We start from the raw sequence: 23,022 nt of genomic DNA on the forward strand, positions 1-23,022 counted from the left end.
CATCATGGCCCTTGGGTGACTGGCAGCCCCCAGCTCTCCACTTCGTGTGTCCACGTCCTTGGCTGTGGGTGCAGGAGCGAGCGCTGAGGCCGTCTTGTGGGAGTCCTTGCTGTCCATCTTGCTGTCTGCGAGCTGTGACCTCGCTGGGCCCCGCGTTCCTGCCTTTGTTGGTCATCACGCGATACAAGAGGGGAAATCCCCCACGGCCACCCCCAAAAGTGATTCCAGCAGGCTCTCTGCGCACGGTCCTGCTGCTGCTGCTTGGACTGCCTGTGCTGGGCGGGTTTGCTCGGACGCCCGTCCGTGAGCCAGCCTGTGCTGGACAGCGAGTGCGCAGCGGCCGACTGGCTGTAAACCCCGGTGTGTTGGGTTGTTCCCCTAGAGCGTGAGGGGCCTGTGCATCTGCTCATTGCACAGCTCCAGCCTGGTTGTGGTCGAGGAGCAGTGTGGCGTGCGTCTGCCCATGGTGCCCTGGGAGTGCCAGCGATTCCCGGCCCAGAGTGGAGACAACCTCGGCCTCCGTCCTTGTGTGTCCTGATCCTGTGCTCTTGCCCTGGCCAGTGCCTTTGTCTGGCGTCTGGAGTGACCCTTCCTCGTCCCTAGGTTCATTGCCCCCTCAGCCCCACAGCTGGGTGGGCTCTCCCTCTTCTGTAGTCGCCTGGCAGCCTGGCTGTCCTTGTAAGGCTGGGGTGTGACCCGGAGGCAGACCTGGGGTGAGGGAACAGGCCAGGGGGAGGGGCACAGACCCAGGGGGAGGGACAGGGACCCAGGCCGCACAGTGCCTCTCAGCCGAGGCGTCTGTACCACCTGTGGGCTCAGTTCTCCCTTCAACCCTCTGTGGCAAGACCAGGGCCAGAGCCTACATGTGGAGATTCTCATTCACACTCTGCTCTCACTGCCAGGTGAGTCCTTGTGCAGGGCCAGGTGCTCCTGGTGCGTCTGAGGCTTGGTTGTGCACGGAGGGGTGGAGGAGGGCTGCACCTTTGGCCGTGCCAGTGCCCAGCTGAGGTCACGAGGTCACAGATGCCCTTGTCCTTGAGCAGGTGTGCCGTGACTCACTCCCTCCTTCCACATCTCTCCGTGTGACTCCTGGCTTCTGGCTTCTCCTGTCTCACTTCTCGTGTTACTCCTGGGTCCTTCAGCTTAGCACTGGGGCTACTTGTGCACACCTTTGGCCAAGGGTTCCCGAATGTGAGCAGCTAGGGCCCAGGGGGCTTTGTCTCAGTCCTGTAGTTGGAGCAACAGAGCAGCACGGACTGGCAGACTCTCAGTTCTCAGGCCCCAGTCCATGATCTGATGAGGATACAGTCTCTGCTTCCAAAGACGCACCTTAGCATTTTTCAAATTTGTATTTATTTGAAAGGCAGACAGGCCGACACACATGCGTGCTCTCTCTCTCTCTCTCTCTCTCTCTCTGTGTGTGTGTGTGTGTGTGTGTGAGAGAGAGAGAGAGAGAGAGAGAGAGAGGAGCAGAGATCTCCCATCCACCGATTCGCTCCCGAATGCCCACACTAGCCGGGGCTGGGTCAAGCCAGGAGCCTCGTCTGGGTTTCCCCACAGGGGCCCGGGAACTTCAGCTGTCACTGCTGCCTCCCAGGGTGCATGGGCAGGAAGCTGGAGTCAGAAGCAGAGCAGCCACTTCTCAAACCCAGACATTCTGATGTGAGAAGCAAGTATCCATCCCAAGTGGTGCCCTTTGTTGTTGAAGATTTTTGATTTATCTATTTGAAGGAGTTATGGGGGAAGTGGGGAGATCTTCCATCTGTTGGGTCACTCCCCAGATGGCTGCAATCCCAGATGGCTCCTGGGCCAGGCAGAACCCAGGAGCCAGGAGCATCACCCAGATCTCTCACTTGGGTGGCAGGGATCCAAGCACTTGAGCCATCTTCCACTGCTTTTCTGAGGCCATTAGCAGGGAGTTGGATGGGAAGTGGAGCAGCTGGGACACAAACTGGTGCCCATGTTGGATGCTGGCATCACAGGCAGTGCCTCTACTGCACCACATGCCAGTCCATCAAGTGGTGGTCTAACTGCTACATCCACCCTGGGCATTAGGCAGGAAGATGAAAGGCAGCAGAGGGGCTGGTGCTGTGGCGTAGCAGGTAAAGCCGTTGCCTGCAGTACCAGCATCCCATATGGGCACCGGTTCAAGTCCCGGCTGCTCCACTTCCAATCCAGCTCTCTGCTATGGCCTGGGAAAGCAGTGGAAGATGGCCCAGGTGCTTGGGCCCCTGTACTCTTGTGGGAGACCCAGAAGAAGCTCCTGGCTCCTGGCTTCAGAATGGCATGGCTTCAGCTGTTGCAGCCATCTGGGAAGTGAACCAGCAAATGGAAGACCTCTCCCCCCACCTCTGCCTCTGCCTCTCTGTAACTCTGCCTTCCAAATCAATCAATCAATCTTTTAAAAAGAAAGGAGAAAAAAAAAAAAAAAAGAGGGCACAGTCTCTTGCACTGATCTCAGGAAGTCTACCTGCTGCTCTCCCAGAAGGCCCTGCCTCCCAGCCTGGCTGCAGGGGGCCTCACTTTCTGACCTGTAGATCTGGGCTTGTGTGGACCCCAGTGGGCTCATTCAAAGGTCGATTTCGGAGACTCCACCATGTCCTCACCTGAGGCTGTGCTGGGACCAGCAGTGTGTGTGACGGTGAGGCTGCAGGCCTGGGGCCGTGCTCTGAGAGCCGCCGCTCCAGTTAGAATGGTGGCAGCTGGACATTCCCTTTTCTCTCTGTCACAGGGATTTGCTCCTTGGTCCATTCCCACCCAGGTACACCGAGCCCCACTCAGTGTCGGGCACCCTGGCCACTTGTTACCTGCAGATGGTGGGTACGTGACGTGAAAGTAAAACAGGGCTAGAAAGAGGCAGCCGTCTCCCTGTGTGTGCAGGAAACCTGAGTGAGCTGTCGCTCCTTCGTGGAGCATTGACTCAGGGCACCGAGCCCGGAGCCTGACCTGTTCCAACAAGATGAAAATCTGCTGTGTCCAGGCCTGGCAGACTGCCTGGTGCAGGGGTCAGATGATGGGCTGCAGCCTCGGGTGGCTTCTCGACCTCCCTGGCCTCAGTCCCCGGCCAAGGAAAGGGCAGCGTGGTGCTGGTGTTGGCTCTGAGGGACTGTGGGGAAGATTACGTCACAGTGGGGCTACCATGTGCTAAACGTACAGGCTGCGCGTGGCGGTTGCTGCTGACTCTGTCTATCAGTGCGTTTGACCTGTGCATGGACACCCCAGAAACGGCCAGAGAGAAGTGTGTGCTCCTGACTCAAGGGGTCTCCAGGATCTAGCCCAGATTGGGGGTAGGGGGTAGGGGTGGCCTGGATGTGGACTCCAGGATCCGGGGGCAGGCCCGAAAGGCCCCAGATCTCCCATCAGAGGAACCTGGCACTAGATTCCCTTCACTGGGAGGGGTGTGGGAGCCTGCAGGTGTCTGGGAGTCTGATGGATTCCTTCAAGGCGTCACCAGCTGAGGGAGGGTCTCCAGCTGACCAAGCGAAGGGGTGGGGGTGGGCAAGCCCTAAGGCTGGAGTGTGAGGGATCCACGCTGAGCCTTGCCTGGCCCGTCCCTCAGGAGAACCAGGGCCGCTTCCCTGAGAGGTTCCCTGCCTTGTCCCCTCGGTGCAGGGGCCAGCGCTGTGCTGTCCGCAGTCCCTGGACAGCCCTGTGGTGACATCAAGCTTTCTGCCGTTCTCCGTCCCTGAGAGCTGCAGCTCCCTTTGTTTTAAAATGAATGAATGGATGAATTTTATTTATTGAGAAAGCAGAGGGACAGAGTGACAGGAGGGAGAGCTCTTTCTCTGTCGGTTTACTCTTCAAATACCTGCACCAGCTGGAAGTGAGCCAGAGCAAGGCCAGGCGCCTGGAGCTCCATCCCGGTCTCCAAAGTGGGTGGCAGGGGCCCAAGCCCTTGGGCCATCTTCAGTTGTCCTCCCAGTGTAGTACCAGGATGGTGGGTCGGAAGCAGAGCAGCCAGGACTCAAAAAGAAGCGCTGGGACCAGGAGCGGAGCCTAGGTGCTTGCTCTGGGGTGCAGGTCCCCACTGCTGAGCCCAGCGCCTGCCCCCGCTGCGTGCCGGGTGCCCCGGGAAGCGTGGTCCATGCTTATGCCCTGAGTCAACTCTGCAAGGGCAGTGCTGTGTGGAGGCGGAGTCAGGTCCTGTTCTGATCCCCCGAGCTCATCTGAGATGCGGGGACACAGCTGCTCCCCTGAGGGGATTAGGAGGTCTGGGTGACAGGACAGTTGGGCAGGGCTGGTTGAGCTGTCCTGAGACCCCTGGTCCTGTGAACTCTGCCCCCGCCCCACCTCCAAGTCCCGAATCTCCTGCAGGAAACCATCCTCATCACCGTTCTCCCTTCCCTCGTGCTTCATCAGAGCGTGCATCCAGTTACTACTTGTTTACTTAGTCATTCAACAAACACAGGCACCTCCTGGGGTGGAACTGGGGTCAGAGCAGACACACAGGTGACACCTGCCCCTCCCGCAGTGTGCCTGGCCTTGCACAGAGGCCAGCCTCGTGACTTCAGGGCACAGTGCCATGGGCTTGCGTGCAGGGAGTGGGGGCCGCTGTCACCAGGAAGGTTTTCAGTGTTCAGCCAGGGGAGAGACCTGGGGATGGTCCTCTAGGCAGGTGGACAGGAGCATGGAGATGGGGCGAGCCCGGCCAGAGGCAGGCCTGGGTGTGTGGCTTGGAGTGCGTGGGAGGGCCTGGGGGCTTGGCAAGGGCAGCCCCTGGGCGCATTAAGCAGGGAGGAATGGGGCAAGATTTGCTGGTACTGAACACACACGGTCTCCCACGTACCAGCCAGGAGCTGCCGGTGCTGGTCTTCAGACCTCACCCAGCATTCTGCTCAGGGAAGCGATGCTGATAGGGTGTGGGCGTCACAGGAGGTGGGGAGTGGAGACGGATAGGATCACAGGGGGCTCCCCGGCCCTGTTCTCTGTGTGCTGCCAGTGTGGATGCAGTGGCCATTTCTGTCTGGACCCTGGCCCAGCAACACGGTGCCTTAAGGTCCACCTGGGAGAGGATTCTGCCCCTCAGAGGTGACAGTAAGAGCAGTCTTCCCCGGTCTCCAGCAGGGGATGCGATCAGTGCAGTCATCGTGCGGCCAGTGCTCTCCCGCCTTGCTGTGCCCAGCTCTGAGCTGCTTAGAGGCCTGGGGCATCGCGCGGGGGCGCAGAGAATGAGGACTGCTCCTCAGGGGACGAGGGCCAGAGCAGGGGGGTTCCCGAGAGAGAAGGAGGTAGGGGGCATGGGGTCTGAGCCAGTGGGGACCTGGGTCTGTGTCTGGTGGAGGCTCCTGCCGCAGGAGCCTCAGGGTCGCGGGCGGGTCACTGGGCACAGTAATTCCTGTAAATGCACTTGTGTGGCACCTTCCTGAGGGCTGTCACTCCCTGAGCTCCCTGGCGGCCAGGAAGGTGAAGGCAGTGAGATCTGTGCACACCTGCGTCCGGGCGCCGTGGGGGAACCCAGACGCCTCCCTCCCCTGTGTGCTCTCAGGTGGCCCCGATTCCAGAGGTGCAGCCTTGGGTTCAGGCTGTTGGAGCCGGAGCTGGGCTGTGCAGCCTCAAAGTGTGTGTGGTGCAGTGGTTGCTCTCAACAGAGCTGTCTGACGCCAAATAACTCAGCTTCTCGGAATCCATGCGTAATCTGGGGCTTTGTCCCTGGTGTCACCCTTCTTGGAAAATCCGAGTGAGCTGTTTGTGGACAGAGAGGCCGTCATGCAGCTGACGTCTCTGCGTCCAGTGGGGACACTAGATACCCGCACGGCGGAATGCCAGCCTCACCACTGCCTGTTCATCACCGGGTGGTACTGAGGCCGGCAGAGGTGGAGGACTCAGTTCTGCCGCGTGGGAGGGAGCTGGGGTGCCAGAGACGGAGGCAGTGAGGATGGTCTGTCCACTCGTGGGCACTGGCCTCCTGCACTCGGGCAGGGCACACTCCCACGTGTGCAGAGTCCGTGTGCTCCTGTGAGGAGTGGAGCCTCGGGGGTGGCTCTGGGGGCCGGGTTGTGTTCTCGGGTGCTGGAGGACTCCTGACTGTGGAGCAAGGGGCCAGGAGAGGGGTGCATGAATCCCGACGACGGAGGCGCCCTCCGGCTCTTCCACCACCACCCCGCTCGGCCTGCCTGCCCCCCGCCCCAACCCCCGCCACGCTGGTGCTGCTTTACGTCCTGAGGTGAGAGGGAATGGGAGAGAATCAGGTCGCCAGCTCAGGCCGCGTCCAGGTGGGATCCTGAGGCCAGAGCACCGAAGTGCGAGGCAAGGAGAGGGAGCAGGGCCTAGGAGACTACAGGGCGGAGAGGAGGGCGGTGCACAGACTGAGGCCGGCAGCCCTGGGCTGGGGCCAGCATTGTCGCACAGTGGTTGCGCGTTGGAGCACCAGTTTGGGTCCGAGCTGCTCCGCTTTCAATCCAGCTCCCTGCTAATACAGGAAAGCAGAGGGAGATGGCTTAAGCGCTTGGGCCCCTGCACCCAGGTGGGAGATCTGGGGGGGTTCCAGGATCCTGTCTCAGGCCTGGCCCAGTCCTGGCTTTTGCAGCCATTTGGGGAGTGAACTAGCATATAAAAGACATTTCTCTCTCTCTCAGTCACTCACTCTCCCTGTAATTTCGTCTTTCAACTAAATAAATAAATCTGTGAATCTGAGAAAAAAGTAGCAAATAAACGGGGTTTGGTTCCGCTCAGAGAGAACCTCCTGAATCGCTGGGCCTCTGAACCACAGTTCACTTCTGTGGAATGTGTGCTCTCGGCAAGACGCTGGCTGTTTGCAGCTCTACAGCGGAGATGCCGAGGGGGGAGCGCTCCCTAGGCTGGGGAGACCAGCGGCTCCCGGCAGGAGGGCAGCACCTGAGTGCGACACGTGAGTGGTGATACACATATCATGCAACGCCTGACGATCACAGGACGGGTGCCCAGTGTCCACACACATACATGTATCATGCAACACCTGACACCACAGGACAGGTGCCCAGTGTTCACACACATACATGTATCATGCAACACCTGACACCACAGGACAGGTGCCCAGTGTCCACACACATACATGTATCACGCAACACCTGACACCACAGGACAGGTGCCCAGTGTCCACACACATACATGTATCATGCAACACCTGACACCACAGGACGGGTGCCCAGTGTCCACACACATACAGGTATCATGCAACGCCTGACACCACAGGACGGGTGCCCAGTGTCCACACACATACAGGTATCATGCAACACCTGACACCACAGGACAGGTGCCCAGTGTTCACACACATACATGTATCATGCAACGCCTGACACCACAGGACGGGTGCTCAGTGTCCACACACATACATGTATCATGCAACACCTGACACCACAGGACAGCTGCCCAGTGTTCACACACATACATGTATCATGCAACGCCTGACACCACAGGACGGGTGCTCAGTGTCCACACACATACATGTATCATGCAACACCTGACACCACAGGACAGGTGCCCAGTGTCCGCACACAAATACACATATCACGCAATGCATGACGACCACAGGACGGGTGCCCAGTGTCCACACACATACACATATCACGCAACACCTGACACCACAGGACGGGTGCCCAGTGTCCACACACATACACATATCACGCAATGCCTGACGACTACAGGACGGGTGCCCAGTGTCCACACACATACACATATCATGCAACACCTGACACCACAGGACAGGTGCCCAGTGTCCACACACATACAGGTATCATGCAACGCCTGACACCACAGGACGGGTGCTCAGTGTCCACACACATACAGGTATCATGCAACGCCTGACACCATAGGACGGGTGCCCAGTGTTCACACACATACACATATCACGCAACACCTGACACCACAGGACGGGTGCCCAGTGTCCACACACATACACATATCACGCAACGCCTGACACCACAGGACGGGTGCCCAGTGTCCGCACACATACACATATCATGCAACGCCTGACACCACAGGACGGGTGCCCAGTGTCCGCACACATACACATATCACGCAACATCTGACGACCACAGAATGGGTGCCCAGCGTCAGAACACACAGTATCCACAGCAGAGGGAGCGTCAGGCCTGGGCCCCAGCCCTCCTGGACTCGCCTCCCTCTCTCTCCCTGAGCCCTTCCTGCTGCTCCAAGGTCTCAAGAGCATGGCGCACCCTGGCTGTCCCTGGGGGCTGTTGAGCTGCTTGTGTTGGGAGAGGTCCTGTGTTTATTGGAGGTGCTCCAGAACGGAGGCAGAGCACAGTGCCCAGCCGATGGCGGCCCCCTGGCTGGAAGCCAGCAGCACCCTTTCTCTGGGCTCCCTGTCGCTCTCTCCACAGCTCCCCCACACTCTGTCTTTTCTGGGAGGCCGGGAAGAAGCCCTTGGGTTCGAGATTCAGGAGCGTGGTGTTCACTTCCCGGCTTGTCCTGGTTCTCTGTGTATAAGGCTGCTCTGGAGTCTTGTGTGTGTCCAGCTGTGGCCCCAGGCCTGCCTGTCCCTGCCTCAGGTCCTCAGGGAGTCACTGGCTGGTCCTGGCTGAGGTGGCTGTCAGCAGTGGGTAGGCGGTGTGTCAGTGGTCCGAGCCCGTGGCCTGCAGGGAGCCTGCCTGTGGGGGTATGGGTGGGGTGCTCAGAGGACTGTGAGACCTGGAGAGCCCTGCTGAGAAAGAGAACCCTGAGTCGGAGTCGCTGGGAACGGCCCTGAGCTGGGACTCCTGGGGGTCGCCTCTGCGGGACAGAGATGTGGTTTCCGAGTTTAGCCCCCGCTGCTCCCTCACCCGCAGGCAGAGGCTGGGCCTCCCTTGCTCCGAGGGACAGTCGGAAGTGGTGGCCCAGGGGAGCTGGTTTGTGACCACAGGGCACACATTGAAGCAGGTGTGAGCTGCTGGCAGCTGGGAGAGTACACCTGCTGCCAAAGCAGACCCGGGGGAGGAGCAGGGCTGGCCACGCACGGGCCACCGCGCCCTGGACAGCGGCAGGAGGGGAGGCCTGTGTCTCTCGGGTGGCTCAGGGCCCAGGGAGGCGCAGAGTCAGGATTTGGCCCTGAGGCTGTGAGGTCAGAAGGAGGTCTCCTGTGAGGAGGGGACACTGGTGCCTACGCAGGAAGGCTCAGGAGGAGGCCGTAGGGTCATCTGGACATGACCACAGGTATCTGCACTGTGAGAAAATCCAGCCAGAGTTCCTGCATGTCCTCCTGTGACATCCACTGGGCCCTGGCCGGGGCTCCCTCACGTCTCCCTGTTGAGCAGATCACTGCGTTCACGCCTGAGACACGAGACCCCAGCTGTGTGGGTGGGAACAGAGCTGTCACACTGGGTGCCGGGTGGAGGTGGGGGCCCAGGAGGGCAGGAGGACGTGGAGTGGTGGACTCCCCTGGGAGGGGCCAGCAGAGTTGTGAAATGAATGGCCTGGCCGTTTTGGTGGCCTGGCCCGAGTCAGTTCATAACTAAGGATGTATCACCTGTGCTGGGGACAGAGCTCAAGGGCAGCAGGCATGGTGACTCTGGGGTCACAGCACGGGTCCACTGCCTAAGGCAGCACAGGGCCGTCCCCATGGCCACTCAGCTGGCCTCCAGTGCCTGTCAGGGCACAGTGTAGGAAACTGCTGCTGGCCAGCCGGGGCTTCAGCAGGTGCAACCTTCAACCTAGGGAGCAGGTGCGAGACACTCTGTTTCTGATGGGGCCTAGGGTACCCATCCCCCTCCCTGGTCTCCTGGTCAGGGCTGCCCTGTGGGGCCTGTGCCCAGGTGGGGGCCTGGCCCTGCCTACACAACCTGGGTCAGAGAAGCACACCGCCCGCCTCCTCTGCCCCACCCTCCTCCCCTGCAGATTAATGTGATAATTGCCGCGTGTGCCTGTTTACCCAGGACGTGGGTGGGCCCCCTCCCCCCCAGCCAGGTTCCCAGAGGAACGTGCTCCCACGTCAGGGCTGTACCACCCAGCACTCCTGTCAGGTGGGCTTCCGCCCCCGGCCCCGCTGTCTGTCATGCTGTGTGCACGTGTGTGCACGGCTCAGGGAGTCTGCAGGTGGAGAAGATAAGGGGGTGGAGGGGCGGGGCTGGGCAGGAAGGTGTTGGGGGTGGCAAGAGCAGCAGTGCCTTAGCCACGAGGACGCTGACCCAGAGAAAAGCTCTCTGCAGGGCCTGACCCATGGGAGGCGTCCCCAGGAGAGGCGGTTTCCTCCCGGGGCCGGCCAGGATCCGGCAGCAGCTTCGGAAGCTGAGTCTCCCGGCTGGGGTCTCGCTGCCAGGACCCCGCAGGCCGTCCCACGGTTGCTGCGTGAAATCGTGGCCGGCATCCCAGCTACTGTCAGAGGGACAAGATGGGACAGAGCCTTCTGCCCTCCCCCAGGGACGTCCTCCATGGCCACACGGCTCTCCTCTACCCTCTCCTGGTCCTGCCGTGAGGTCATGGGTGCTCATCCCAGGACGCTGAGGTGGCGCCTCGTCTGGGCAGTTTTAAGGTTTTCACAGTTGTGCATCACAAAGAAATGGGAGCCCCGGTATTTACCAGGGGATCACCTGCCCACTTCCCAAGGGACGGGTCCCTGGTCCAGGACAGACGCGCGGGGCTGGGAAGGATGGGAGGGGGCTGAGCGGACGCCGAGTGGTGGGCGTGGCAGGTGTGTGGAAGGGATGACCGGGGACCATGGAGCCGTCTCCACAGCAGGACCCTGCGGGCTGTCCCCCGCCAGCACACACACTGGGGCCTGCGTCTCCCAGCCTGCCTTCCCTCCTGCACTCCCCATTCTGCTCTGTGTTCCTCTGGAGGGCCCTGGCACTGTGGGTCAGGTGTGCAGCCTCTGTACAGATGGAGACAGGGGTTCGGGATGAGCTGTGTCCATCCATTTTTACCGGGAGACTCATCTCATGAAAACGGTGGCCAATGGTGGGTTAGTTGAGCATCTGTGTGTGCTGGTCTCCACGTGAGATGCTGGGTGCAGAGCCGAGCAGACCGCCCAGGAGAACCCAATCCTTCTCACAGAACGCCCCGACTGCCGGGACACGCGCTTCACTTTGCCCAAGCTGTGGCTGCTTCTGGGGCCGGAGAAGCCTGAGAAGTCACAAGCTCCTCATCTCCGTCACTGAGCCCTGATCGCGACTCCGGGCTTAGCCTTCCTGTTGCCAAGGAAACTGAGGGGTGGGGCTAAGCCAAGACCAAGGGGGAGAGCCTACCTCAGTCCTCTGGGTGTTCCATTGTAATCCTGAGTCAGGGCGGACTGCTCCACAGGGTCAAGAGGGGCGGCCTCGTGCCCAGGAGAGTCCTCGTCCCGTGCCCCTCGTGAAAACCTCCACTGCTCCCTGCTGACATCAGCGGCCTTCTGCCAGGTGCCGCCCATGTCTCCCCGGCCTGCACTGAACTGACCAGGGCCACACGGGAGACCGGCCTGGGCCTGGCCCTGCCTCCAGGCGTCTCTCTTTAATGTTTGCCCGGCCTCAGTCGCAGACAAGGCTGTTGAAAGGAGCCTGTCTTTCCCCTGTGTGCTGTGGGAGACAGGAAATGCGATGTCCTGGGGGGAGCAGAGACTGCAGGTCACAGGGACCAGGGGAGCCACAGGCACATCAGAGCTTCTGAGTTGGGTAGCGAGGGAGAGAAGGTGAGCTGCCCTGGGGATTCTGAGTTCTGGTCTAAACTTTAGGAATGCGTTTGGCTGGATGGCCTTGTTTGCTCAGTGAACTGAGGCTAAAACAGCTATTGGAGTTTCAGATGGAATTAGTTTGTGTGGGGGGGGTGGGTGGGACAGGGCTGGGGGTGTCAAAGCCCCGTGTGTGTGAAATGCAACCCAGGAAGGCCACGTGGAAAGACTTGGGGGGGGTCAAGGTCAGCTGGACAGGAAGTCGTGGCTGGGAGCCCAGTGTGATGGGAGCACATTTCAGATGGCTGCCCAGCTCAGGGTCAAGGTCCTGCCACAGGACCTGTGGGAGCAGCCGGCACTGGCTGTGTGTGCTGTGAGCCCTGCTCATCACCCGGGGGCCTCACACAGCCTGTGGTACGGGAGTGCAGACACAGATTCCTGTGCGTTTCTCAGTCCTTGTGTGGTGGATTTGTCCCTGGTCCATCGAAGGGCTTCTGAGGCCAGGCCCGGGCCAGCTCTGAGCTGTGGCTCTGCGGCAGGAGGACGACACCCGGAGCTGGAGCCCAGGCTGGCAAGGTGCAGATGTGCCGATTCCTTGCAAGCAGCCCGGGCAAGGCCTCGCCGGCATCTGAGCGAGTGACAGGCATAGTTTGTCTCTCCGAGAGTCTCTTCGGGTGAAAGTGCAGAGGCTAAGCCGTGTCACCCAGCATTGTGAAGCCGGTGATGGTTCTCGTGGCCTTGGAAAAGGGCTTGGCCTTGCTGGGTTCAGTTTGTCAGGTTAAGTGAGGGTGCTAGGAGATTCCAAGTCTGTAGTACAGACACCAGGCAGGCTGGTGTGGAACTCACTGTGCGTGTGCAGAGCGTGAGGGGACCATGGTGACCCAGGGTGGGCGTCAGGAGGCAGTGCCCCTTTCCTGTTTAAAGAGTTAGTCATTTATTTGAAAGGGAGAGTGATGGGCGGGGTGGAGAATTGATCCATCTTCTACTGGTTCACTCCCTCAGCCACAACAGCAGGGCTGGGCCACGCTGAAGCCCGGAGCCTGGAGGTCTGTCCGGTCTCCCACATGGGTGGTGGGGGACAGGGAGCTGGCTGAGAAGTGGAGCAGCTGTGGCTTGAACCGAGCCTGCGAAGGAGGGGGGGCGGCATCACAGCTGCACCTGCTGCGCCCCCGCGCTGGCGCTGGGCTGTGCTGTCCGGTCCTGGCTGAGTGGCAGGAAGTGGGCGGCTTCCCCATGGCTGCGAGTAACAGGAGCCTCTGTTTCTTTCAGACCAATGATGCCTTAGGAGCCACCTGGAACTGGCTGTACTTCATCCCCCTCATCATCATCGGATCCTTCTTTGTTCTCAACCTGGTCCTGGGAGTGCTCTCCGGGTAAGCAGGGCTTCCTTGCCCTCTGACCTCCTAGTACCACCCCATTAGCTGTCAGTCAGGAGACGTCTCCTGCAGAGCTGTGTGTGCTGGCGCTGTTCTAGATGTGGGGACACAGCAGCGAGCTGTTCTCCCAGTCACCTTCATCTTTCTCAGGAATTAGAATTTCCCGTGGACAGGGTGTCCACTTGTCCACCCTGCATTCGCTCTGGGCTGTGTGGGAGCCTGTGCTGGTTGTGGGGATACAGTGAGTGGTGGGGGGGGGGATTCCCTGGGCAAATGGACATCAAATCCCACCCGAGTGAGCCGGCGCTGGTCTGCAGGTCCTCAATGCCCAGTTTCGGGCGCAGTGAGGGGCCCGTGTGTGTGTTGGGCGCAGTTCCTGCCTCAGCAAACACGGTTTCCTTAGAAGACAACAGAAATGTGGACGTGGGGGCGGGGGGTTTCTCCCACTGAGCAGCGGAAGCTGCAGATCTGGTTTGGGAGGGTCTGTGTGCTCTGAGGCCATCAAGGACCTTGCTCCAAGGGCCGAGGTTTTTCCTGGAGTAGGGAGTGTGCACCAGGGTGGCACAGACTGCCCGGGCACGGACTCAGGAGCAGTGCCCCTAGCAAAGGGGAGAAATGGGCTTGCCCCGGGAGGGCGGCCGGGTGTGTCCCAGGGACTTTACGTTGCTTTGAGCACATGGGAACCAGACGTTCTCCAGGGATCGCGGTGCTTCGTGGGTCATTTCGTGAAACTCCATGCAAACAGGAAATGGACTTCGAGCAGAGTGTGGGAGCAAGGGGATGGGAGAGGAGCCGACCGACAAGGGCAGGACAGCTCGGGTTCCCAGGAAATGCAGTGACGCCCTGTGGGGTGGCCACGCAGGACGGCTGCAGTGGGCGTGTGTCAGCAGGCGCCAGGCTTGAGCGGAGTCCTCGAGTGAGTGTCCAGGGCCCCTGCCCTTTCCGCCAGGGCACGCGGTCAGTGTTGTGGGCAGCGAAGATTTGATTTTCATTCGAGGTTTCTGAGCAGACTGGTACTGCGAGCAGATAGAATATTTACCAGTGAGGGACAGACACACGCCCGCACACACGTGTGCCACCCGCACGGAGAAGACTGTTATCAGTGGGGGAACAGACACACGCTCACACATGCGTGCGCCGCCCACACAGAAATACCCAGCATGCGTGGGACAGAGTTTCCAGTAAACAGAAAGAAAAGCTGAGAACGGAAGCTCCGCGGGAAAGGTCTGCCCACGGTGTGCGCGGTGGGGCACTGTCTGTCAGCTTCCACCGCTTGGTAGGGAAGGGGGTGGTACCCCAGTCAGATATCCAGACTGCAGGCAGGGGGGTCTCAGCGTGTGCCCTGGTCTCGGAGGCGACAGGTGTATCCTGGGAAGGTGAGCGGATCAAATGGACAGGTAGACGGCAGCTTGCCCAAACTTTAACCCCAGCTCTGCCATGCCGCCAGGAGCCTCTTCTGGAGAGGGGAGGCCCAGGCTGTGTGAGAGCAGGGAGCAGGCCCCACCCGTCAGCCACGGGGCTCAGCTCACTAGCTCTGCCTGTTGTAGATGACATGTGACAGCAGTCACTCGTCGCAAGACACACGCACCTGGAGCATTCAGGAGTCTGTGTGGGGAGGTGGGGGTGGCGTTGAATTTTATGAAAATGCCTCCCATGGGGATTAATGTGAAATTTCGGGAGATCCAAGGAAAGGGAATTTCTGAATTTGGGAATGGGTGCAGTTCCTCCAGCAAGCGTCAGGAGTCGGGATGGCCCGGGCCTCCCCGTGGCAGCACTTGCGTCGGAAATCAGTGTGAACATCCCTGAAAGTTCCAGAAGCCGAAGAATCTCCCAGGTAGAATTCTGCACTCAGCCCATCGCTGGTGGTGGTGCAGCAGCTGTGTTTGCAGGCACCCTCTCTGGAGAACTCCCTGGAGGACATGGGTGCAGGCAGGGAGTGATGAAGGAAGACAGATGGAGCTTCCTCCTGGACCAGCCCTGGCCGTTGTGGCCTTGGGGGAGCAAACCTATGGAAGGCAGATCTGTTTCTCTGTGTCTGTGTGTCTCTATCTCTGTCACCATTTCAAATAAATAAACAGAATCTGAGAAAGAAAGAAAGAAAGAAAGAAAGAAAGAAAGAAAGAAAGAAAGAGAGAAAGAGAGAGAGAAAGAGAAAGAGAAAGAGAAAGAGAAAGAGAGAGAGAGAGAGAGAGAGAAACAAACACAGCTGTAGGGGCCAGCATGGTGGCACAGCAGGTTAAGCCACTGACAGACCAGCATCTCAGACAGCCGGTTTGAGTTCTGGTTGCTCTACTTCTGATCCAGCTTCCTGCCAATGTGCCTGGGAAGGATGTAGTGGCCCTGCTGGGTGACTTCAGCTGGGAGAGATGAGGCAGGGCTGCTAGGTTTTCATCGTAAATCTTCTAGAATCACCTGACTTTTAAAACTGTGCACACATCACTTTGAGGAAAGCATAAATTAGAACTTGCAGGAGAAGTTCTGCACAGGGGGAGCGTGGACTGTGGGAGTGTGAGAGCATCCGTGTGTGTCCGTAGCAAGGTTCGGCAGAGGAGAAGTCAGACTGGGCCAGACCAGGGAGGAGGCCCAGCCGCTCAGGTGCAAAGGAGAAATGTGGGGTGGGCTTGGGGTGGTGTGGTCATGGTCCTGCAGGGTTGTCCCAGACAGAGTCCCAGGGCTAGTTTCTGTCTCTTGACCTCTCCTCTGTGCACTGTGCCTGGCCACAGACTTCTCTTGCTGTGTTCCAGGGGAAATCTGGAGACATTCTTGCTGTCTGAGGGCAGAAGGCGGCCAGTGTGGGCATATCCTTGGAGTCCCAGAGGAGGCCGTGGGCAGGGGCTGGGAGTGCGTGGGCCATCCTGCTGGGGCCTGCCTCACTCTGGCCTCGTGGCCTCGTTTGTTTGGAATTGGACCTTCCAGTCTCCCAAATCCTCTGGCGCGAAAGGCTGGCACCGGCGAGGGTGAGAAGCCTGGCCCCGTGAGAAGCTGGTTGTCCACATCACCCAGACGTGTAGCCCTGTGTAGGGTGGGGCAGCTGGCTGTCCACATCACCCAGACGTGTAGCCCTGTGGAGGGTGGGGCAGCTGGCTGTCCACATCACCCAGACGTGTAGCCCTGTGTAGGGTGGGGCAGCTGGCTGTCCACATCACCCAGACGTGTAGCCCTGTGTAGGGTGGGGCAGCTGGCTGTCCACATCACCCAGACGTGTAGCCCTGTGTAGGGTGGGGCAGCTGGCTGTCCACATCACCCAGACGTGTAGCCCTGTGTAGGGTGGGGCAGCTGGCTGTCCACGTCACCCAGACGTGTAGCCCTGTGTAGGGTGGGGCAGCTGGCTGTCCACATCACCCAGACGTGTAGCCCTGTGTAGGGTGGGGCAGCTGGCTGTCCACATCACCCAGACGTGTAGCCCTGTGTAGGGTGGGGCAGCTGGCTGTCCACGTCACCCAGACGTGTAGCCCTGTGTAGGGTGGGGCAGCTGGCTGTCCACATCACCCAGACGTGTAGCCCTGTGTAGGGTGGGGCAGCTGGCTGTCCATATCACCCAGACGTGTAGCCCTGTGTAGGGTGGGGCAGCTGGCTGTCCATATCACCCAGACGTGTAGCCCTGTCTCAGTCTCTCCCTGGCCCTTGCCCACGTACCCGCACACGTGGTTCAGACAGCAACCACGTCCTGGCCCAGAGCGGCCCTGGTGGTGCTGGTGCGAAGTCCCTCCACCTACAGAGCTGCTGTGGGTGTTGGTGGGTGAGCCCCCTCCAGTTGGGATGTCGTGGAGCTGAGATGGCCGCGCTCCTGAGCAGCCTGGGCGTGGTGGCCGTGGCTGGTAATGACCAGTGTGAGTCAGTCTGACATTCAGAGGAGCAGCGATGGTGAGGCCTCCCAGGCTGGACCTGAGTCCTGACCCGGTTTTGTGTTCATGTCCGGATGCTCCATGCACTGGGTTTCACTGGTGTCTGCAGAGCGGGGAGCCCTGGGCTCGCCCCTGCCTGCTTGGTGCCCAGCCTCTGGTGAGTGCGTGAGCTTTCTCCTCGGGATGGGCTCTGTGCTCTGAGGCCGCCTGGGAAAAACTCTGGAGCTGCCCTCCAGGGAGCAGGTTCCCCATGCCCTTCAGCAGTTTGAATGGGCCAGGCCGTTCCTGGAGCAGCGAGGCATGGCGGGAAGGGGCAGGTGAGGAGGAACACCCTGGAGAGGGGCACACGGCATGTGCTGGTGTCTGGACTGGGAGATGTCTGTGGGCAGGACCCTTGTGGCTTCGTGTCCCCGGAGGGTGTTACGGGGAGCGCGCGAGGAGGCGTTGCAGCAGGCCTGCTGTCTCACAGGAAATGGATTCAAAGAAAGCCAGCAGCCTGGGCGAGCTCACTGTCTCCATGGCAACAAACCACATCAGGGCGTCCCGCGGTGCTGTAGGCAGAGCCGTGGAGCAGAGAACAGAGCTGACCCCAGCTGCCCCAGGTGCTGCGGGGGGCAAGGGGGGAGTGTGTAGAGACGCTGGTCTCCACCTGGTTACTGGCAGAGGTGGGCCAGAGTTTACATCTTCTTAGCCTCTGGAGAGGCACTTGTTGGGAGGCTTCCATCAGGGGGCCAGCACCCCGGGTGTGGGGCCTGCTGGGCCCAGCCTGGAGTGTGCTCCTGGCTGAGCAGGTTCTGGTGCAAGTCTTTACCTCACAGATCTCCTCGTGTGCAGTGTCCTGGGCCCTCCATCCAGGCCCCTTGTCCCGAGGACCAATGGGATTTGAATATGCACATCTTCTGGTCCCGCTGGGAGCAAAGTGACAGCTGTCCCATCGCAGCCCGACTGCTGGCTGGGTTTGGTGATGGGTGCAGCTCAGCAGGTGTTCAGCGAGTGTCTGCTACGCCTTGCTGGGCTCTTCGATTACGAGGAGGAGCAAAGCAAGGTGCCCGCAGGTGGCTGAGAGGAATTGTTCGAGATCTTGTAATGGGCATCAGTTCAGAGTCCAGAGCTCTTGCCCTCAGCAGCTGCTCATGGAAGAGTCCCATGTGCAGGCCACGAATCTTGGACACCTGCCGCCTGCCACAGCATTGCTGAGGGTAGCGGTGAGTAGGACCAGGCCTCAGGCACAGGTGCAGACTAACACACATCCCTTCCCGGGAGACCTCAGGCCTCTAACTTACCTGCCAGTGCACACCTGCCCCATCCCGACTTGAGCCAGGAACGGCTGCTGGGTTTGAGAAGGAAATCACCAGGTTGGTATCGTGGTTCTTCTGGGGGAAGTCACTGCGATGTCCACGTCCCACCTCTGAGGACCGGCGTGAGTCCTGGCTGCTCTGCTTCCTGTCCAGCTCTCAGCTGACGCACCTTGGTGGCAGCAGATGACGGCTCAAGTGCTCGGGCCCCTGCCGATCACGTGGAAGACCAAGGTGGAGTTCTTGGCTCCTGGCCTCAGCCTGACCCAGCTCTGGTCGTTGTGGCCATCTGGGGAGTAAACCAGCACATGGTCTCCTCTCCCTCTCTGCTACTCTGCCTTTCAATAAGAATTCCTTCTTTTCAAAATAGGACAGGAAATCTCTCACGCCCAGCTCCAGGGTCCAGATGAGGTCGGGGGGCATCAGGCTGACAGGTCCTCCTGAGTGGGTAACTGGCTGAGCTGAGCATGGTGAACCACACACGACGCCTGCTGGGCTTCCGGCTCTGGGGGTCACTGAGCACCTGCATGGAGCCCTGGGCTGCTGTCTTCGGGGCTCCTCCATACAGAGAAAGTGACAGGGTGGGCGCTTGAGGTAGCAGGGGCAAGGATCCGGAAGCTGGCTGCACGCCTTTGAGGAATGAGCAGGGTCAGCTGGGAGCAGGGGACTGTAGCCAGGAGTCAGGAGAATCCACGTGTGGGAGGCGAGTGCAGCCAGGAAGCTGCAGGCAGAGCTCGGGAAGACAGCCGGGATTGCATGTGGTGCGGCCGCCCTGGAGGGGTCTGGAGAGGAGGGGTGTGGCTGAGCAGGGCAGAGGCAGCTGGCCGGCCCTGGGGGCCGGGAGCCTCCTGGGTCGCTTCTGAGTGTGAATTGCACTGCTGGGGAGTGGAGGAGCACAGGACACAGAGCAGGTTGCCACGGGAGCAGAGGTTCGGGTGTACTGAGAAGGTGTAACCCACCTTGTGCTTTGGGAAGATGGGGTTTGCTGTAGGTTGGTCTTGAGCTGTACAGAGCCATGACCAGGCACTGGGCAGTGACCCTGCTGGCCACCCTGTGCCGTGTCCGCGTGTCCCTTCATGAAGAGGTGCACAGGGAGGTGTGGCAATTTCCCTGAGCTCGCAGAGCCCTCAGGCAGCAGGCTCAGAATGTGCACCCCACCACTCGGCCAGCGTACCCCACCACTCGGCCAGCGCACCCCACCACTCGGACAGCGTACCCCACCACTCGGACAGCGTACCCCACCACTCGGCCAGTGTACCCCACCACTCGGCCAGACACCTGCTCTCTGTGCCCTCCGGGGACAGGCTGTCTAGCACCAGGGGTGGCAGAATCTGACACGGTGAAGGGCCCTCAAAGGTGGCCGGTGCTGCAGACAGATTCCACCTAAAGCGGTTGTCATGACCAGAGCCAGAGGCTCCACAGCTCCTACCCGGACCAGACACGCTGTGTGACTGTAGCGTCACATCTAAGCTGGCGGGCACTTGTGTTTCCCCACCACACGGCTCTGGGTGTCATCGTCAAATTGTATCTTCGAGTGTGACGGACGTTACTTGAGGAAGAGAGGGTGCTGGGTGTGGTTGCTCCTGGCCTCTCCTGGCTGAGGAGAGTGGCTGGAATGGATCACGCAGGTCACACGGCTCTGGTCCACTGCTGCTGGGGGCCCAGGCCCCTGGCTCCAGGCGGCTGCTTTTCCCTGTGTGTCGTGGCACGGTAGATGTAGATTCAGGCTCCGTCAGCGGCCTTGTGTGACATTGGGCGAGTCACCTCCCTTCTCAGGGACACCGGGCAGGAGAGTCTGATCTCGTGTGGAGTGTCGGCATCGGGCAGGGGTGGGCACTAACGTCGGCTTTCAGGGTAGGAGTTTTACCCCAGGCCCTGGTGTGGCCCTCAGCAGGCACCGCTGGGTCCCTGGCACTGACGGGGCCGTCCGTGCGCCCTTCAGGGAAGCGTGGAGCTGGACCTTTGCTTGGTGCCTGCCAGTGGCCATCAACTCCAACGGCACCCTCTGGCGGCCCCTGGGAAGCCCGGGGCTCCTACCCTGCCGTGGTTGGCATGCAGCCCCCACCCAGCCTTGCTGCAGGAACTCTGTCCAGTCGTATACCACTCCCACTGTGCTGTGAGGGGTAAAATCTCTCTCCCACACGCTCCAGGCATTCTGCACCTGTCTATTGGAGAATCTGCTACTCACAGAACATTCTGGAAATATGCTACAGAATTCAGTAACTCAGAAGAGAAGAGCCAGTGTTTATTGACACCTTGTCATCTGCCTGACACTGTGCTAAATAATTGATATACTTAATTTCAGTTAATTTTTATTGTAGTTTCATGAGTAGGTGGTTGCTAACACCCTTGTAAAGGAGAAAATGGGTGCTGAGGGAGTCAGGGGTCTTGCCTGAGGCAGTACAATTAGCAGGGGTCAGACCCCCAGGCCACCTTGTGCTGCCAAAGCCCCCGTCACTGCAGAGGCCCTCCTGTTCTATGGTCCGCTCCTGACACTCGCGTGCCGTGTTCTGTGCTCATTAGTGACTGCTGGCTTGGAGGGGTGCTGGGCAGAGTCCACGGGAGCCACACCCCTCTGTGGCCTCCTGCAGGACGGAGGCCACAGCCTGTGAACCAGCGTGGACTGAGGCCACAGCCTGTGAACCAGCGCGGGGCGGAGGCCAGCCGTGACGTGGGGGTCACGAGGAGGGCGGGGAGAGCGGCTCGGGTGACAGCGGTGACTGCTGTAGGGCTCTCCTGCAGACAAGGGTGCGGCACTCAGGGGTGGCACCTGACACGTGGGAGAAGCAGGCGCGAGCGTGGCCTGCACGGCTCAGGGGAGCCCCTCTGGAAAGGGCCCCTAACAGCTGTGAGTGTCCTGAGAACTTTTGTCCCAGCAGGCAGGAAGGGGAACAGCTCTGGAGCTGGGGAGAGACAAGTCAGGAAGATGAGGCGGCCAGGGGGCTGGTGTCCTAAGAGCAGGGCATGCTGGGAGAGGCACAGGACGACAGGGCTCTGTGAGGGACACAGCGAACATGGGGCCAGGGTCATGCACTTTCAGACCAGCACCAAGGTGGAAGTTGTTACAGGTCAGGGAAGGGCAGCAGGCACCCCACGTGCTGGGGGAGGCACAGAGCTCCAGTAGAGTGGGCGGAGAACAGCTAGAGCCGGCCATGCGGAGGGCCCACAGGCAGTTCTTTCTCCTACCTGAAGTTATGAGAGTCAGAAATATAAGTCCATGGAGGTCCTGTGTCGTCTCTTCCCTCTGCGTGACCACCGCTTACACCCGGGGGCAGCCCTGCAGCTTCAAGTGAGACTGTAGCGTCGTGTGTGGCCATGGCGTCGTGTGTGGCTATGGCATTGCGTGTGGCTGTGGCATCCAGTGTGACTGTGGCATTGTGACTGTGGTGTCCAGTGTGACTGTGGCATTGTGACTGTGTTGTCCAGTGTGACTGTGGTGGCGGGTGTGGCCAAGGTGTCACGTGTGGCTGTGGCGTCATGTGTGGCTGTGGCATTGTATGTGACTGTGCATCATGTGTGACTGTGGCGTTGTGTGTAACTGTGCATTGTGTGTGACTGTGGTGTTGTATGTGACTGCGACATCGTGTGTGACTGTGGTTATGTGTGGCTGTGTTGTCCAGTGTGGCTGTGGCGTTGTGTATAACTGTTGTCTAGTGTGACTGTATCGTGTGACTGCACGTGTGTGGCGGTGGTCTCCAGAGTGCATCGTGTGGCTGTGGTGTCCAGTGTGACTGTGACGTCCAGAGTGACTACAGTGTCTGTGTGACTGTGGCCTCGTGTCTGGCTGGGCTCAGTGCCCAAACGAGGAAATGGGCCTGGAGTGCAGAGCTTGTTGAGGTTTTCCAGTTCTGTTTCACCGTGTCCCCAGTGTAGACCGGCGAGGCTGGACAGTCAATATGCCGGCCATCCATGGCCGCAGTATCTTCCTGCTGCCCTTCGTGGAGCCCCCGCTTCCCCAACCACTCACATACCCTCTTTCACACTCTGTTGTTTCGAGAACATTGTAGAAATGGGAGGGTAGAGTCTGGAACTTTCTGAAAGTGTACTCCCTTTCACGTGCGTCCAGGCTGCGTGCGTTTTGCACCCGACTTTGCTTTTCCGGAGTAGCTTCCATGGCCAGCTTCCTGTGCTCCTTGGGGTTTCCTGGGTTTGGGCTGTCAGAGATAAGGAAAGCACGTCTGTGTGGGCTGCAGGGCCTACAGTGGGGGCGTGTCCTGCGGTGTAGGGTCTCTCCTCTCCGCTGGCCGCAGGGTCTGCGCCCCTTGGCGCCCTTGTCAGACGTTCATCAGACTGCTGGTTTCGTCACGTCCTTTCCTGCTGGCTTACAAGCAGTTAAATAATACAAGCGGTGGACGTCGGCAGGTGTCAGTGTTGTGTGGAGCCTTCCTGGCAGTGTTTAAATTGTTAATACCGTGGACCAGTCAAGTTCTCAGAAAAATAACGTGTAACCAAGACCCACAGTTGGGTGGGGAGGAGGGTGGAGAGGGGGCTAATAATTTCAGTTCTGACTTTAAGGACTTCGGGCCCTAGTGCCCCCCCCCCCCCAGTACCTGCCCTCCCTGGGTTCTCCAGACCACCCCCACCCCTGGCCTCTGAGCCGGGAACCGGGGGCCATTCCTCAAGGCCAGTTCCGTGGTCAGAGCCCCCTTGCCCTGTGCAGACCCCTTCCACAGAGCAGGCCCCGAGGGTCCTTCCCTTGGCAGGCGTAACTTCCATAATCGGTGAGCACCTCAGTGGACCCAAGATCGGCCTCTCTCCGGCAGACCGCCGGGGGCTTGGGTGCTGTTTCTGATGGGCCTCCTGCTGTGTGCTCTGCCTCCCAGGAAGAGCTGAGCACGGGGCCTCGGCCTTGCTGTTGTATAGAGAGGGGTGTTGTCACTGTTGTGTGAGGGCCACAGCCTGTGCGGTGGCTCCTTGCTGCCCTGAGGGACCTCTCGATGGCCACTCCACGG

General features: G+C 60.0%; 1 protein-coding gene across 3 annotated transcripts in view; it reads left to right on the forward strand.

Annotated features, from left to right (window-relative positions):
- The window catches only part of CACNA1E (calcium voltage-gated channel subunit alpha1 E), a 295,645-nt gene that overhangs the window by 117,376 nt on the left and 155,247 nt on the right, over nt 1-23,022 (forward strand). For all 3 annotated transcript variants that reach the window (XM_062211220.1, XM_062211221.1, XM_062211223.1), the window contains exon 7: nt 12,824-12,927. In XM_062211220.1, the coding sequence (XP_062067204.1) occupies nt 12,824-12,927 (104 nt within the window). The remainder of the gene's footprint in view (nt 1-12,823; nt 12,928-23,022) is intronic.

The sequence above is a fragment of the Lepus europaeus genome, chromosome 14 (assembly GCF_033115175.1).
Source record: "Lepus europaeus isolate LE1 chromosome 14, mLepTim1.pri, whole genome shotgun sequence".
NCBI classification, from domain to species: domain Eukaryota; kingdom Metazoa; phylum Chordata; class Mammalia; order Lagomorpha; family Leporidae; genus Lepus; species Lepus europaeus.